This window comes from Phyllostomus hastatus, unplaced genomic scaffold, assembly GCF_019186645.2.
Source record: "Phyllostomus hastatus isolate PE091 unplaced genomic scaffold, TTU_PhHast_1.1 phas_scaffold_93, whole genome shotgun sequence".
In the NCBI taxonomy this organism is placed as follows: Eukaryota; Metazoa; Chordata; class Mammalia; order Chiroptera; family Phyllostomidae; genus Phyllostomus; species Phyllostomus hastatus.
The window spans coordinates 24,162,486-24,181,630 of NW_025334042.1; the positions used below are offsets into that span (position 1 = coordinate 24,162,486).

General features: G+C 38.7%; 1 protein-coding gene across 4 annotated transcripts in view; it reads left to right on the forward strand.

Annotated features, from left to right (window-relative positions):
- SLC38A4 (solute carrier family 38 member 4) overlaps positions 1–12,419 on the forward strand; it is a 66,780-nt gene extending 54,361 nt beyond the window's left edge. For all 4 annotated transcript variants that reach the window (XM_045829607.1, XM_045829604.1, XM_045829605.1 and 1 more), the window contains 4 exons: positions 1,249–1,373; positions 7,375–7,519; positions 8,665–8,762; positions 10,201–12,419. In XM_045829607.1, the coding sequence (XP_045685563.1) occupies positions 1,249–1,373; positions 7,375–7,519; positions 8,665–8,762; positions 10,201–10,302 (470 nt within the window). In that variant the 3' untranslated portion in view covers positions 10,303–12,419. The remainder of the gene's footprint in view (positions 1–1,248; positions 1,374–7,374; positions 7,520–8,664; positions 8,763–10,200) is intronic.
- Positions 12,420–19,145: the final 6,726 nt, after the last annotated feature.

Sequence of the window (19,145 nt, forward strand, 5' to 3'; positions counted from 1 at the left end):
AGTGAATGGTTTTCTAAAGAAAGAAAATTACATGACAGAATTCCCTTCAATCTGGGAATGTACTATCGAAACAAAATGTGACTACGGCCACATTAGATAATGCCTAACACATTTCCTCTATGGCATCTCAGCAGGACACAAAAGGGAGTAGGACTGTTGTTCCCATCCAGGAAGCACGGCCTCCTAGACAAACTCCAGGGGGTCAAACATGGAGCTGCTGGCATTCGTTCACACTAATCAATGTGACCAACATATATATACTTTCTTGTATAAACTTAACTTTTTGTGTTCTTCTGAATGACTTGAAAAATTAAATTGATTGCAAGACAAGTTGGGGAGGAAAAGACTAGGGGAGAGGGATCATCCTGTGATTGAATTTTATTCTACTTGACTAATATTTTGGCTGTTAATATAACCAAGTACTTGCTTTACACTGGGCATTAGCTCCTTGCTGGTTATGAGTTAGTGAAAGTCAGGTCAATACCACTGAAGGAATTTTTTTATCCATCTTTGTCTGATTTTGAGGGGAGTAGTGGGAAAATCAGACTACTTTTGATTCTATCAGCATCTCTTTGTGCCTGAAATTCTGAATGAATGTGTTTTCCAGGAGGGCAGCATCTTAGTCTTAAAGCAATATTCATTGGGAGACTGTAAAAATCATACTAACTCATCCTTGCATGTTACTTATACTGACTCTGAGTTTCATAAGACAAGCAAGGACTTGAAAAGGCCCAACTGTACCTGTGTGTCAGTGTTGTCATGGAGTCACAGCTGCTGAGCTTGAAAAAATGCTAGAGATCATCTGTCCTAGGGTGTTTCCCTACTGGGTTAGGAGAAGCTGCCTCAAGGCTGGCCGGGCAGGTAGGGGCAGAAGGGGAGTGACCGGATGTGAGGGACAACTGGTGGGGCTCAGCCTTTTCATGCCCTTCAGCCAGAGCACCTCAGTCTATCGTCTGTTTTGTGATGCTTCTGTAGAGCAGAGATAGAGTCATCGCCATGCAAATGAGCTAGCGAAGCCTCTCGGCAATTTCACTTTAGCTTCTGCAGCTTACAAGCTTCAGGACCCCTTTGTTCAATGGTCACACAGCTAATAAGCTCAAAGACATAGTAAAAACAGAAGTGTCTGGATTCCCAGACATGGGTTTTTTCTACTGCACTATGTTTGTTCCCTCTATAGAATATTGACACAAGTAATTGGAATTGACTTGACAGCACCAAGCAAACCCTTTCTATTCTTCCTCTTTGTAGGGGAAGTTGAAGATGAACTACTTCATGCTTATATCAACGTGTATACCTTTGACACCCCTCTCCTCATGGTTCGCCTGGCAGTCCTTGTGGCAGTAACGCTAACTGTGCCCATCGTCCTGTTCCCAGTAAGTACATGGAGCTCTGAGGAAAGAATCCTGCTTGACTCTGTAGATGAGCACATATGTTCTGACTGACTTGATATGGACTCAATTATAATGTGAGTTTGCAATTGCAATGCCTGAGGACATTATTATTTTTATATAGCATTTTAGAGCCACTTAAAATGGACTATTTAATATGTAAATAGAGCAAATATTTTTTTGTTGTTAAGTATTTTTGAAGTGTAGGGAAAAATTATGAAACTTATTTTTATTTATTTTCCAGCCTTATTGAGACAGAAATTTATTTTTAAATTCAAATTCAAAACACAGATCTTGAGCTTCTATTTTGTGGATTAGTAGAAATGAGTGGGAGTTCATATAACTTCTTGAAAGCCAAAACCACAATAACTTGCGAGTCATATTACGTTTTCACTATAGTTTTGAAGGCATTCCATCTTTCCCCCAGCTTACTGTGCAACAATAACGTCCAAAAGTCACCTATTTAACTCCTTGAAGACTAATGAAAAGGGGATTCATGTTAAGTAAATTACATTCTAAAACCAAATTTCTTGAAAACGTGAAATTATCCATCATATATCTCTTCTCCTGCTCCCCAGACTGACACGTGTCCTCAATGCATGGCCCCTTCTTGGCATCTGCCATTGACGTCAGTTTCTCTGGGATCACAGAGCAGGGCTGGTTGTGGGGATTTGGGCTGTGTGAGCTATAACCACCACCTATGGATAAACATAGGTCTGCGCTCTCCTGCCAACTCTTCTCCTTTCATAAACACTGAATTTACTCCTTCATTTTAGGGGAAGAAATAAACGACACAGTAACCAGCACTGTCCTGTACAGAATGTTCCATACAGGGCCAAGCATATGAGGACTACTTATATAATGACTCTGTGGTCACTTTAAATGCAGTCTGTGTCCTGAAATATTTTTTGGCACATTCCTTCTTCATGACTGCATGGAATCAGATCCTTATTACTCTGTTGGCTAATATTTACTGTTAAATAATGTCTTGCCTCTCATGTATCTCAAAGTATTTTAAATGACATGCACGCAGCTTTAGCCTACAGTCAGCTCCTTGGTGGGTGCAAGGCAGAAGACAGCTGGAGACAGAAAGTGTATTCCAGGGGCACATTTCTAAGCAAACGACGTCACTGGGGAAAGAATACTAGAGCCCTCCTTTTTGTGTGTAAAGATAGCGCTAACTAAATTTGGGGGAATGGTGGATACATCATTGTTCAATCAAAGAATTTTATCAAAGAAGGCTGGTATGTGCTTCTGTATTGCTTTATTCCTAAATGCCAGCTGTAGTGCTTTCAAGTCGTGGTCTCGGGAGATTAATGGGCTTGGCTGTGCTCACACAACTAGTTGGCAGCAGTTGCACTAATGCGGTGCTCCAGGCGTGACACCGAGGGCTGGATCATGACAATGGAAAGTACAAGTCAGCCTTTCACTCACTGACGACCTTTTCACCTCTACATTAACAACCCTGACATCCCCATAGGCTTTCTTCCCCTGTGTTGTAGGTAAGGCACTGGCATAAATCTGATCATCAGGAGCTGTAGTAGGCTGGAAATACTCCCATTCGATGTCCATTAGAAACAAAATAGACCATTACAAACAAAGTTCAGAAAAATAATTGACTACTGTCCTTCATTACCCAACCTTAGCTTTTATGAAACAGTGTGCATGTAACTCAGTTTTGCCCTCACGGTGTCACATTGAGATGATCTGTTTACTTTTCCACGTTTCCCTGGGCAGTAAGTCCCTGGAGGTTAGGGATGTACATGGAGACTGGTGTAAGGGTAGACTCAGCAAAGTTCACTAAGAAAAATGGTCTCCAAATGAATCCTGCCTTTGCTGGAAATGTACAAACTCCCCTTTCCAGCAACAGCATAGACCATTCTCCGTGCTGACATTCACCATGAATCCCAGCTTGAATGAGAGTCTGGGCTGCATAAACAGACCAGACCCTCTGTGGATGTGATGGATAGATGACATGGAAGCCGGGCCAGCCTCCTTGTCCCAGTCAGTACCTCAAGGCCACATTCCCCCAAAGGGACAGAAAAGTTGTTAGTGGTGTTTTTGTTTGTTTCTTACAGTCTCAGAGCCAAAATTTTCTAGGTGTCAAGGGCTGAGTCACAGCATGGTTCTCCTGACAGGTTTCTTTGTATCAAGAGACTCTTGACCTGTGAGAAGTTTATTTACTTTATCTTGATATCCCCATACTAATAATAAAACAAACAAGCAAGTAAAACCTAATCTTGATTAAAATATGTCTATTTTGTGTGTGGGGGGGTGGTATTATCCTCCTTTCAATATATAACTGGGATCTCTTTCTTAGAAGCCCAGGGAGCTAGAAGAAGGGCTTTGTTGCTGTGGGTTGGTTGAATGGTTTTTCTTTTGATTAATCCATTTATCATATTTTTTTCTCCCATCAGGTTAGTTTTTTCCTTCTTAGTAAAAGGCCCATAGTGACAGCTTGAAATGTTGGTTGAACACATGAATAAATGAAGTGAATTAAGACTCTGCATTTTCACTAGTGATCCAGCATTTCTTTTCTCTTCCTTAGTAGGGGAAGGGAGATGATACAAGGCAGCCGTGTGTCCTATCAGACCTACCTCCTCCCCGAGCTCTAACAGTGCCATGTTAGCTAAGGTTCCCTGTACGAAGTAACTTCACACAGCACCATGAAAAACAGAGAGATAAGTAATCCTAACAGGTTTATTAAGAACAGAAGCTCAAGTTCCACCTGCCACAGCTCACAGAAAAGAGATCATGTCTCAGATTCTCTGGCTGCTTTTATTTTATTTGACCATAGTACAGTTATTCTTTCCAGGTATATTGCCTTCAGATCTCCTGTTCTGAAGTGTCTGTAGTTATAGGCATAGAATTATGGCAGACGTTGCTAGGAAAGCTGGAATCCAATCATGATCCATAGGGATTGTCCTAAGTAATGCTGCGATTTATTCCCTTTTGGTAGAATTCAGACCTAAGGCTCTGCCTTTCTCCCCTCCCACTGCATTTCTCACTTTGCCATTAGGTCCCCACATTGCAACATCGCACCTCCGAAGAGGCTCTTGTTCAGAACACTCTCTCGGCTGCAGAGAACTTTTCTGGAATCCTTCTGAGTCAAAAGCCGTGGCTATTGCTGGGGACTCTCCCCAACCCCACAGCATCTGACCTATATTTCCAGGTTTTTATCAGTTTGTGTCTGTGGAGGAAAGGGCACTGAGATAAGTCGAATAGCAGGCAGTGCTTTGTGGGTAATTGGCCAGAGTGACATCTATCCTGACATAGGTAAACAGAATTGCTGAGATCTTTTGATCCCAGGTTCACTTCTCCAGGTTGCATTTTAACATGGAATGACCAGCAAGTTTCCTTCTGTTTTTTCCACCACCGCCTCTCCCATCACCAGCTGCCTGCTGTCTCCCTGTTTGCCTGGTTGCCTTCTTCAGGAAGGCACTGGCTGCTCTCTATGCCCTCAGTTCTGCTCGGGGTTTTGTTACTCCTTATTCACTAGGAGGAGCAGGCGCCCACCATTTACTCCGACCATTATTCCTGTAAATTTTGTGTCCTACCGCATTGGCCTAAACCTTCATGTTTCTGGAAGCCATATGACCGTTAGAAACCTCTGTGTAGAATCCTAATGCAGAATCCTATATTCTACATATAGGATTGCCTCTAACTCAGCTTACTGAGTTAAAGGCATTATTTTAATGAACAACTGAAAATCACATAGCGGTGACCTCTGCCTGAAAATAACCTGTATTCTAGTTGTTTATTCTAGAAACTTAGCACTTTCAGACAAATAAATCCTTAAGCACTATGTATGCACCATAGAAAGCTTATTTTTTTATTTTAATCATTGTTCAAGTACAGTTTTCTCCCTTTTACTCCCATTCCAGCCCACCCACCCAACCCTCCCCACTTCCCTCCCATTACCAACCTCCCCCTAGTTTTTGTCTATGTGTCCTTTATACTTGTTCCTGTAAACCCTTCCCTTTTCCCCTGAAATTCCCTCTTCTCTTCCCCTCTGGTCACTGTCAGCCTGTCCTCTATTTCAGTGTCTTTGGTTATATTTTGCTTGAGAAAGCTTATTTTAACCCTACTAATTAGAGCAGTTGGACATTATTAAGCAAGCACTAGCTATAGGACATAATGTAGAATTTATAGTCTGCTCGGAAAACAAACCAAGGCATTTGCCTTCCTCGGTCCTTTCCACAATAGCTTTCATAATTTTTGCTAATCCAATTTTTGAAATCTGTTACAAAGTCTCCCTTAAACCATTTCCAGAGACTATCTGGTTTGCCATTCTGGAAATGAAATTGCCTTTTAAATCTGAACAGATGGCTTTAATTTTTGGTGGAGTGGAATGAACGGAATTTCACATTAGAAACTGCAAGCAATTCAGTTTGAAGTTTTTGTCATTCATACATGTGTTTCAAAATACTAGATTTTACATTTTCACTCTTTTAAGTAAATTCCCATCTCCATGCCACAAGAGACTTCAGAAGTAAAATTTTAAAGTGAAAATGAATCCCAGCACTTCTAAAAGTGTGAAGTCCCAGCTTAACTGAAGTGCTCACTTACTGAAAAGCCAATAGACTAATTCCACTAAGTCAAAAGTGTCTTCTAAACAATCCCAAAGATAAGATTTTGTTCAGCTTTGTTAAGCTGTTCAGACAGGACTGGCCCTCCCTCCCTCCACCCACAAGGACCTTTTTATCCAGTTACATCAGAGTAACTTGAGCGGCTGCTGCTGCGAAAGCAGACTCTCTTGACCCTTCACCTACTTATTTTGGTGGTTAAAATAGGGCTGAAATCTCTCAAGGATTGTGAAGGGAGGGGAAAGATACATTCTGCTTAATTTAATTCAACATGTATTGAGTGCCTGCTGTGTGCAAGACTCTAAGCTAGAAACTCGGATAAATGTTAACGTTATTAGTTCCTTGTTTTCGCGCATTTATAATCTATAAATGGGGGTGGGGTGATAAAAGAAGAGAGAGAAAAGGAGTAAACACAAAGAGTATTATATTTAAAAATACATATCACGTGGAAAAAAGTATAATGCAAAATTAAGGAAAACCCAGGTTTGTAAAAATTCCATTTACATTTCCAAGCCAATCAATTCAGTGCTCACTCCTTAATATGTGATCGAGTCTGATGAGACATAATTAGAAATCGATAAGGGTTTTACTATATCTCTGAATTATACCTCTTATATGATATTTCATCTTTTTCTGACTGAGATTATTTTTAAGAAAAAAATTCTCAAAGCTGAGGAAGTGAGCACAAGATAAATATATCAAGGAAAAATAGCACATCAAAAATCAGCATCAAAGTTGCACAACAATATGAATTTACTTAATACCACTGGACTGTGCACTTAAAAATGGTTAAGATGGTGAATTGTATGTGTATTTTACCACAATAAAAAAATTCTAAAAAAAATCAGCATCAAGATCTTATCTGGGGAAAACAAAGAAAATGCTGAACAGATTATTATGCTGAGTGAAACAAGCCAGTTGGAGAAAGACAAATACTGTATGATCTTACTCGTATGTGAAATCTAATGAACAAAATAATCTGACAAACGAGTAGGAACAGAGGCATGGACACATGAAACAGACTGACAGTGGTCAGAGGCGGGTAGGGGACTGGATGAAAAAAGGTGAAAGGATTAACAAAATATATATATATACAACACAAAGACACTGACAATAGGGTGGTAATAGCCAGAGGGAAAGGGGGGCAGGGTGGCGGGGGACTGAGAAGGGGGGCACAGAATGAGGGCAGAAAGAGACTTTGCTCAGGGCGATGGGCGCACCGTGTGCAGACGATGTTTTGTTGAGCTGTACACTTAAAACCTGTATGGCTTTGTGAACCAATGTCACCCCAATAAATTCAATCTTAAAAAAAAAGAAAATGCTCCAGAGCAATGAGAATACTTGAAATAATAAAGTTGAAAACATAGCTGTGACCTTGCCTTTGAACTTTCTTGTTGCAGATTCGTACCTCAGTGACCACATTGTTATTTCCCAGAAGACCCTTCAGCTGGATAAGACACTTCCTGATTGCAGCCGTTCTTCTTGCACTTAATAATGTTTTGGTCATCCTTGTGCCAACTATAAAATACATCTTTGGATTCATAGGTAAGTTTCAGAAAGGCTGTGTTTTTCTATGGTTTTTAAGTTTTATTTTTGAATTACAGGTTACATTCAATATTATGTTGCATTAATTTCAGGTGTATGGCATAGTGGTTGGACAATCACATACTTTACAAAGTGGTTCCCCAGTATTTCCAGTACCCACCTGGCACTGTATACAGTTATTACAATTTTACTGACTATATTACTATGTTGTATTTTACATCCCTGTGACTTTTTGTAACTACCAATTTGCACTTCTTAATCCCTTCATCTTTTTATTTAGTTGACCCGAGCTCCTTAAATAGCACAGAGGGAGCCTCTGCTGGGAAGTCAAGGACCTCCATCTGTCTCAGGCTCACAGGATTCCTAGGAGTCCAGTGGGACTCCAGCTGTCACCTTCCTTCCCTTCCAGGTGACACTGGAAGTTATTCACAGGATCAGAAAATGTCAGTGCCAAAAGCTACCATATTGGTCATCTAGTCCTTTTCTGACAGACGAGGAAACTGAGCCTATGGAAGTCAAATCACATACCTTAGACCCAGGATTTGCATTTAGGTCTTAACTCTGCATCAGAAAGTAAGGAAGAGAGATTTTACCTATGGGATGCTCTCCCGGTCTGTGAGTATTAGCTGAGCAGTAAGGATATCTTGGGAGGAGGAAAAGATTGATATTTTGTAAAGCATATTATTTCCCTTCACTGTGTGGCCTATTAACTTAATTTCTTTATTCTGTTGATTTGAAGGATTGTTCCAATTTAAAATTCAGTACCATATAAAACTTCTAAACATTGGGTGTAAACCAATTGAAAAGTTAGAAGGAGACAGAAGGGCGTGTGATGAGTTCCACCTCCTTCATAGGCGTTTACAGCATTACTAGTTTCCTGTACAGGTGACAACCAGCTGTTTTATTATCAATTATAGCTTATGCATACTTCATATGCAGCTACGATGTTAGGTACATTTTAATCTTCTTTATGAACCTATCTATCTCCTTTAAATAAGCAACCAAGAGGATCATATGGTGCTTTCAGCGCTAAGATGAGGGTAGCTGTGGACGTGGTGTGTCCAGAGTGCTTGCCCTTGGTCTCTGCCGTGCTGTGCCAGACCTTCACCGTAAGCCACTGACCTGCCCTGTGTTTCTCTCCACAGGTGCTTCTTCTGCCACTATGCTGATTTTCATTCTCCCAGCAGCTTTTTATCTTAAACTCGTCAAGAAAGAACCTCTTCGGTCACCCCAAAAGGTTGGGGTAAGTAAGGCTTGCAATTTCCCCCACTATAAGTTATTGTTTCGAGACTTAGAGTAAGCCAGAAAATACACATGGTTCAAGAAAATGAATTGATGAACAAGAGTGAAAAATTAAAGATGAGCTGGAGAGAAAATGGGGTACCCAGAAGATTCCTGGATTTCTTCTGTTCAAATGTCAAATACCTTGTGTTGAGTTCTCCCCACCTGTGAAAGGCTAATGGAGTTTTCCCACCGGCAGCATGCACACCGGTTTCCACCACTCAGCTATTGCTGCACTATCTACAGTGAATTGTGCAGGAAGGAATTAGTCTCCCCAGAAGTGCTATGAAGTAATTTAAACACTTCGGCCATATTCATTATGTCTGTAAGGCCAAAAGAAAAGATGTTGCTTTTGTTCCCTTCCACAGTTACCTGTTGTCCTCTGGTGTGGACGGAGGTCCAGAAAGGAAATGTTTGTTTTCCAGTTAACCTCTTTAGATATACAATATAGTTTCATTGAACTAGAGAGTATGTATTTCTTTTCCATAATAAAACTATAGAAAAATACACTAGAAATCATTGTTTTTCCGATAATTGAATATTATCAGTGACTACTTAATGAAGTCTTATATTAAGGCATGGAAAGAATATCTTTGACTGAATTACCCCGAATTTTGCCCGGGAGTCATCCACCTCTCTGGCTGCTTAGGCGCTGTGAACAGTTTGGCATCAAAAGCTCCCCCCTTCAGCTCCCCCCCAGATTTCCACTCACTGTGGTCCATCCTTCTTGCACTTTTATAACAATGTGACCTTGGCAAGTTACTTATCCTGTTTGAGATACCCATTTTCAGTTTTATCAGATGTAAAAGAGAGTAAATTATATCCTAGGTTCTTTCTACTGAAAAAAAATTAGTGGCCACTTCCCTCATATATAGAATTAGGAGGTTGATCTGTGCAGCACTATATAAGGCTGCTTCTACTGTTAAAATTCTTAAACATTGTATTCTACACACACATACACACACACTTTGTTTTCCCCCCAAGGAATATGCAACATGTATTTGGATTTTATTTTTTTGGATTGCTTTATAAATTTTGATTATATCATACATGCTACTCTTTCATGACCTGCCTTTTTCACCTAAAACATTGTGAGCTCTCCCCAGGTCATTAAATTGTTTTCTTACTTGATTTTTAACGTAACAGGAAAAAGGTAACCCAGGGTATCCCATCCTTTTTCTGAACCACATCAATGAACCATTACTATATTTTGAACACTTGAGTTCAATCTGTCCAATGTGTTCATCCTCTCTCCCCAACTAGGGTTCTAAACTGACTGAACTGCTAGGCATGGATATCTGACCTGTAAGAATAATACCATTGACTGGGCAAATCAGAGCACTGTTTGGTAAGCAATGTGCTGTTTTGGTGCTCCCTAACAAGTTCTCTTTGCCTCGCAGGCTCTGATTTTCCTGGTGGTTGGCATCATCTTCATGAGTGGAAGCATGGCGCTCATTATACTCGACTGGATTTACAATCCCCCAACTTCCAAGCATCACTAACCCAAAGGAAAATATACCTTCTTTTTCTACTGGAAGTGATTGCATATTATGCTCCAAAAGACATGTGAGTTATTTTGCCCCAAGGATTGGGATATTATTCACAGGAAATAACAAGAAGATTCCGAAGACATTTACTAGCAATATCACCAGGCACCTTCAGAAGAGGAAATCATCATTTTTGTCAAGAATGGCTGTTTATGTGTTTAAAATCTGTGGTGTGCATTTCTACCCAGGTTTTGCAAGAGGTGAATAAGATGATGTATTTTTGTTGCTGTATAAGCAGAAGAATACGGGTAGCTGAGTGTCAAGGTCATTGGATAATTCCCTCCCCCATCCCCTCCTCCTTCCCAAAGTACCAAATACTTGTATTCTCAGAACATCAAACAAAATGCCCTGGTGGCAAAGCTATCACCAGTTAATGCCTTTCCCTAATCTTGCACCAAATACTCTGGGTCTATTTAACAACAGAGGTGAAAAGTATGTCTTGTGAACTGTCCCAGTAAGGCACACGAATGATCAGACACCAGGCTAGAATCTCTTATCATCAACAGTAAAAGAATATTTTGCCCATTCTGTTTGTGACATTGGATTAGTGACTTCTTCATTTAGATATTTTTGTAAACATTAAGAGAGGGGTTTTATTTAAATTACAGAGGAACAACAAAAATAATGCTTATACCTAAACTGTCTGTTCTGGAGGCATTTGCTTTTTAATGTTATTCTGAGTCCTCTTGTCGTACTTTTATCATTGAACAATGCTCTCCCTCTCGTCTTCCATTCTCATTCAGAATTTTTAGAAGACCACAATTCACGTGGAGGTGTACTACCCAGTATTGATACATTTTTATTTGATAAACATTCAGTGCAGGAAACTGTGATTGCTATGTGTTTATGTATATAATCTTATTCTGTAGTCTTCAGAATTTTAGTGTATGGTGCATTTGATTTTTATTTTTTACATGTGTAGTTTTTCTCTCATTACAGTCAACACATTTATATTATTTGGGGTGGGGGCAGGGAATTAAGTTGATGGACTCAAACATCCATTTGTATGTATCTGTCTATTGAGGATATTTTAAATTTGAAACCCAAGTTATATATAGTTCAGTAATGCTCTTCAATGTTTACAATAGCATCATAATCATTTACAAGAAAGTAAGCTCTTATTTGCAAATCATTATTAATACTAATGTTCATTTAATTTAGCATGTCTAAAATAGCATCTAGTTCATTCCATCTTACACAGGTATTTGCTGACATCCATTTGCCATTTAATATAACGTTGAGTGGTTCTCCGTGAAAGTGGAAGTGCTGACACTACGCTGAGGAGCAAACTGTTGTCCTTGTTCACTTCCACAACACACAGGACGTGGAGCTTGCTACTTTTTATTCAAATCAGGAGCAAGAACATTTGTTATATATTTTATATGTTAGTGAAGTCAAGTACAAAATATAAGTATCTTATAAGCATGATAATATTAAATCACATTTCAATTATTTCCCTGCAATGTGCTTTAAGAAACTATGTATTTGTTTTATGTATTATTTTCTAGGCGCGCAATATGTAAAATGGTGCACTTTTTATGAAAATTGAGCATTACTAGAAACTATCATAACTTTTAAGTTACTATTATCAGAAAAAAATTGCCAAATAGCATCTTAAGGTATATCTTCCTTCATCTAAAGAGACAGCAAGTAGAAAAGGTACTTCCTGAGTGTCAAAAAATATTTAATCTGAATATATTTAAATGTAAATATCAAAGATTAATCCAAAAAAATGGAAAACTGTAACATCTGTATATATGTTGAATGTTTCACATTTAAAATGACTAACTTGAAAATGTCAACATGTGTAATTATACAAGCACTCAGGAGAAGTACCACAGTGCCAAACAGCAGAGCACCGCTGCTTTCTCGTGGCCATTTCCGGGGGAATTCACACAGACTGCAGGGCAGGCGTACACATCTATCTTGTACTAGTTAATTTAACCCCATTTATAAACAGATGAAAATTTTATTTTCTTATTTCATTTGTAAGACGGTTCAATGTATTGGGAGGCTTTTTTTTATTACATAAAGTGTATATTAGTATGTAATAAATGAACTTTTCAAATGACTGTGAGGTGATTTTCTTTCTATTGTTGAAGAATATGAATTATACAAGAAAACACTTTAAATCTACATATTGTCTTTCTTAAATGGGTGTAGGTTCTATTTTCATTGTTGTTCTCGACATATAACTAACATCTATAGCTGTCAAAAACAGTTGCCCTCTTAATTAGGCAAAATACACGGCTAATCTTCAATCACCTTCATGTCATCAAATATATACCTCCTAGAATAAATGTGGAAGAAATGTCTTTATGATTAATTAGAGAGAATTTATTTGAGGTGGAAAGAGGGATTCTTTTCACTAAAAGAATCATGAGAATAGTAAAATAAAGATGTGGAAGATTTGGGAGAAAGGAAAGCAACATGAGAGTGCTGAGGATTGGATTGAAATGGACAATCAGTGGGAATGACGGGTCATATGGTGAGTGTGTGCTTAACTCTCTGAGATGTTTCCACACAGCGCTCCACAGTGACTCCCCCATTTTCACTTCCCCAGCGGCATAAACACGTTCCAGCTGCTCCACATGCGGCCTTGTATTTTATACTTTATAGCCTTTCAAGTGAGTGTGAAATGGTATCTCACTGTGATTCTCATTTTTATTCCCCTGATAGCTAGTGTTGGCAACATCCTTGTGTTTCATGCCCACTCATGTCTCCTTTTATAAAGTGTGTTTGAATATTTTGTTTATTTTTAAAATTAGGTTGTCTTTTTATTGTGGAGTTGCCAGAGTTCTTTATATATTCTGGATATATGTCCTTTGTCAGATTGCAAATCTGTTTTCTCAGTATATGGCACACCTACTCATTTTTCTGAGGGTGTCTTAGTCACATCTATCTGGGGCTCGGTCTTCATGGCTTGAAGTGCTGCCATTTCTGTTTTCCTAGAATAAGATTAATCGGAATGGTATTGTCATAATTAGTGCTTAGATTTTCAAATTTGGAGGTAAGAGTCTTCTTCTTCTTCTTTTTTTTTGGTTGGTTTGGGGTTTCTTTGGCCTTGTAGTTAGCTTATTAATGTATGCTAATCTAGCTCTTGTTTTATACAGATATTTGATTTAAAATAACTTCTTCTAAATCACTTTGAGTCTTGGTTGAGACCCAGTGCTACACAGACAGACCTGGGATATCAAAAACCCATATCGGCTACTCATCATCCACTTTGCTAGTTTTCACAGCCCTTGTACAAACACATAATAAGTGAAACAGGAGCAATGGCTTCGTTTGATTCTTATTTACCACACTGGGCATTCTGGGGTCTTCACTTGACTCTGCCTTTTTCTTCATGTGCAGAAGCAGGACATACAGCCTTTGCTTCAGCAGCATGCACACTCGTGACTCTCTTTTCCCAATACAAGTTTTGCATTAATTATTTAATGGATAGTATTTAAGAAACTGATTGAAAAGGGAAATAAGTTTAGAGTCTTTCTTCACATCACACATCAAAATGAAAAACTTCAATGTGAGAGTCAAAACATAACCTGTGGACATCCTGGGAAGAACTACTAGATAGCTGTCTCGGAAAGCAAACACAATGGAGAGAATCCCCAAAGTGGTGATGAATGCCCATAACTGCACAACAGCAATAAACAATGCTGAGCCTTAAAGAATAAGTAATTTTTAAAAACTAGCTACTACAAAGAAGAACAATACATCTTTAACGTATGAAGAGATAATAAAAATCAGTAAGGGAAATACTGAGAATCCAATAGCAGATTGGGTAATGGACATGAAATCAGAAGAAAACTGACTGGTTAATGAGTATTTTCAAAGCTTGACCTCACTATGAGTCAAAGACACCCAAGTGGGTGTGGGCACTGAGCGCTCCCACTCCACACTGGTGGCAGAAATCTTGGCTCAGCGTATCTGGACGGTATTCCTGCGACACTTACAAAGGTTCCTAAAAACGTCTGTAGCAGGCAGAGTACCCTCACCCCACGAGGATGTTCATACCAGAATCCCTAGAACCTGAGAATGTTACCTTACATAGGAAATTGGACTTCACCAATACAATTGAAGAACAAATCTTAAAATAGGGGGGTTATCCTGAATAATCTGAGAATTTTCTTCAGCTGACTTTAGAAAGATTAAAGCCTGAAAGGAACTCCACCTGCCATTACTTTCTTGAGGATGGCAGAGACTACATGGAAACTGTGAGAGGGAAATGAATTTTGCCAACAAGTTAAATGAGCCATGATGATTCTCCTCCTGAGCCTCCAAATAGGAGCCCAGGGTACTCACACCCTCATTTATGGTTTGAGAAACCTAAGCAGGTTAATAGTGAGGTACAGCCAGTACCCTAAGCAGAGCACTGGCTGCTGAGCCAGTTGGCCTTCTGACCAACAGATCTGTGAGATAGTGAATAAGTGCTGTTTTAAGTGCTAGCAATAGGAAACTATGAAATATAATGTTCATGCTCTTTGACCTACTAGTTTCTTTCCTGAGACTCTAGTCTTAGGAAATAATCAGAAAAGTGATTTGACTTTTATGTACTAATGCATTCTTTCAACATATAACAGGTTACAACTTGGAAATACTGCAAATATCCAAACTTGTGGAATGATTAAATCAATTCTAGTATCTTCATTTGCTGGAATAAAATGTTTTTGAATAACCACTAATGAAATAAAAAACTATGGTATAATATCAGGTGAAAAAAGAATAAATGTTTTCTTATTTCATTTCACATATTAAAAATGCATGGAATAGAAAAACAGGAATAGGAAAAAAGGAAATAGATCTAAAGTGTTAAAAGTAGACGCCAGTTTTTTCTTTATATTGTATCTTTATGAGGGGATGGATGTTAGTTGAGCCTATTGTGGTAATCATTTCACAATATATGTCAATCAAATCATTTTGCTGTACACTTTGAGTGTATACAGTGATGTATGTCAGTTATCTCCCAATAAAACTGAAAGGGGAAGGAGGTACTTATAGATGGCAAAACAATGAGTGATATTAGTTTTCATCTTCATACATTTCTGTTACTTTCTAGATTTTCTACAAAATTCCTTTTACAGCTAGAAAAAACTTTTAAGAAGGGGAAATTTCTGTCTGCCAATTTGTATTTTCTGGAAAAAGACATAGAGCATGCTGCCAATTCCTATATATTTTTATATTTTCAGCTGGGTCTAAAGGCAGAGCTGGATGCAAGTACAATTCACAATTAGAGAACAGTCACCAATGACTGAAGCAGAGGGTGAAAGGCTGGGGCAGACCCTAGCCAGAGGGGCGGCTGGAGAGAGAAAGGAACGACTTGTTTAAAACCCAGTGTGGCACAGCCAGTAGATGAGGATTTGAGTCTCAGATCCATGACATGAGCAAGTCATTGAATTTTATTGAGCTTTAGAATGAAGCTCAATAGAATTGTATTGAGATTGAAGAATCATTTTTGTTGGGATAATTTTCGTGTAATGCAACTACTAAGACCATTTAGCTCTGGATCATTGGAAATATCAGAAGGTCTTATAGCAGTCATATCTCTAGTACAAATGCTTAGCAATAGTCGTAAATAAGGGATCATCGAGAGCTACAAAGAATACCTTGCAGTACTGATTTTTGTAGCTTGGTCCTTGAAAGTGAGTAGATAAGTCAAATGCTTCTGAGGAATACTCTGCCTTGCCACTCAGACTGAATACTTTGATAGATAAACATTTATTCAGTAAAATCCATCTGCCAGGTACTTCCTTAGGCACAAGAACAGAGTAGTCCTTTCACAATCCTGAGGATGGGTCACATATATACAGAGAGTCACAATATAAAATGGCAAATGCTACATTATGTACCCAGGACTCAATAGAGCATCTAAAGGGAGTGCCCAGGTCAGCTCTGGGGAGAGATGAGTAGTCAGAGATTTCTGGCAGCAGATGCCCCCCAAAATGAATCCTTAACGACACAGTGGAGTTATCGGGCAAAGAGAGGGAGGAGCCCAGTGAGCAGCATGCACAGAAACATGACTGTTCTTATTGCCCTCCTACCCCACACATATTCTCAAATACCTATATGCATATACCTTCCACGAACTCTATATTGGATTCCTTTCTCTGCTACAACAAATGACCACACACTTGGGGGCTTAAAAGAACACATTTTACTGTCCTACAATTAGCACCAGCAAGGATCAACAGAAGCCCCAGCAGAGCCATATAAACCAAACAGACCAAGTAAAACAACAGATTCTTAAAATTAAACTGTGATTTAATTCTACAGCCACAAAGTAGACCAGGACCTATGTGCCAAGCCTAGACAGAGTGACAGCTTGCTATAATAAAATATTTAAATAGAATGTCTGACACAATAGAAAATTACCCATCATACCAAGAACCAAGGAAATTACAACTGGAATGAGAAAAGATAATTGGTTGATGTCAACACTTAGACAAATCAGATATTCAAATTAACTGATAAGGATTTTAAAGCAGCCATAATAAAAAGGCTTCAATGACCAATTGCAAATATTCTTTAAACAAATAAAAAAAAATACACCAGGTCAGCAAGAAACCTAGTTTTAGAAAAGATCCAACTGAAAATTTAAAGAAAAACTCAGTGGATGTCCTCAGTAGTAAAATGGAGATGACAGAGTAGCATCCATGAACTTGAGTAAATATCAATAGAATTCACTCAATTTGAACAACAGAGAGGAGAGATACTAAAGGAGAGAAAGGGCAGGGGAAAGGGAAAGGGGAGAAAAAGGGCTGTGGGCCTGTGGGACAAAAAGTAAAAAGTCACAGTCCCGTAAGGACAAGAAAACAAGATTAGAACTAAAAGGCAATTTGATGAAATAATGGCTGAAAACTTTCAACATTAGTGAAAGTCACCAAGCTACATATTTAAAGAACTTAGCGAATCTTAAATAAAATAAATCCAAAGGAATCTACACCAAGTGTGGGAGGCCACTCTGCGTGGTGTGAGCCCAGCTCCCACTCAGAGATACACAGGACCCACGCCCACGGATAGGTTTTCCCGTGGGAAATCAGGCCTGCAATGTACTTAGGCCGCTATGAGTCTTGCTTTTTGCTAAAATTCCCTCACCCTGAATTGAAGACACTTACTGCAAAGCAACTTCCTAAAAACCATGCTACACCTTCCAAGGATGAGTGTAACTGGTCCAACTACTTTTGCCTTTTCATTTGCAAATATCCCTCTTCTGTGATGTGCTTACCAGCATCCTCTCCTTTGTTTTCTGTGTAAGGTAACCACCTAAAACAAGCCTGTGCATAGTTAATGAGGACCTTCTTGTAATGTGCCCAGTAAGACAATAAAAGCTTATTGGAGCAAGGGCCAAGGCTTTAGCTCCCCTTGAGAGAAAAGCCATGCTGTCCCTTTTTCTCCACTGGATTCAGTAATCTGTGTGAATGTCTCATTTTCATCCATAATGACATGGACCCCACAAGCCGGGGTCCACATCAACCAAGTAATAATCAAACATCTGAAAACTAAAGACATGGAAAACTCTTGAAAGCATCCTAAGAGAAACAACACATTGCCTGTAGGGGAACACTAATTTGAATGTCAGAGGATTTCTTAGCAAAACATGTGGAGATGAGAAGAAAGTGGCACATTTTTCAAGTGATGACAGAACAGAATTGTCAACTGAAAATGTATATCCAACAAACCTCTTCTTTAGGAATAAAGGGGAAATAACATTTCTAGAAAAAGAAAAACTAGAATTGTTGCAGACCTATCCTTAAACATTGACTAAAGAAAAATCTTTGAACAGATAGTAAATGATAAAAGAACAAATATTGGTACATTTACACAATGGGATTCTATGCAGCAGAGAGAAAGAAAGAGCTTCTATCCTTTGCGACAGCATGGATGGAACTGGAGAGCATTACACTAAGTGAAATAAGCCAGGTGGTGAGAGACAAATACCATACATTCTCACCTTTAACTGGAACATGATCAACAAAAGAAAAAATCAAACAAAATCTAACCAGGGACATTGAAATTAAGAACAATCTAACAATAGCCAGGAGGGGGAAGGGGACAGTGGGGGAAGGGTTTTCAGGAATTACAATAAAGGACACATGGACAAAACCAAGGGAGAGGGTGGAAGCAAGGGAGAGAGGTGAATTTGGCTGGGGCGGGGAGTGGTGGGGAGAAAATGCAGACAACTGTAATGGAGCAATAATAAAGTAATTTATTTTTTAAAAAAGAACAAATATTGAAGCATCAAGAAAGAAGAAACAAACAAAAAGTCCAGAAATATGGATGCATATAATAGACTATCATTTCCTTCATGAGCTTTATAAACACATTTCATGACTGAAACAAATGTTAGAATGCCATTTGATACTCAAGGCAACATTTTTTTTATGTGAGGAAGATAAAAACGACCTAAACAAAAATGAGGTTTTCACAATTTGCTCAAGGTGGCAAAACATTGGTAGCAATAGACTAAATCACTTATATGTGCTATAATACTCAGAGTAGCCACTATAAAAACTTATGTACAGACACAAACTTAAAACACTTTATATAAATCAAGATGAATTTCTCAAAACTGTTTAAGTAACCCACTGGAAGCTGAGAAATGAAAACCAGAAAAAATAAAGAGAAAATAAATAACAGAATGGCAGATTTAAGCAATAACACATCAATAATTACTTTGATATAAAAGTGTAAGTACACCAGTTAAAAAATGGAGGTTGGAAAATGAACAAAAATCATGACCCAACTATACACTGACTGCAAGAACTCACTTCAAATTCAATGACATAGGTAGTTTGAAA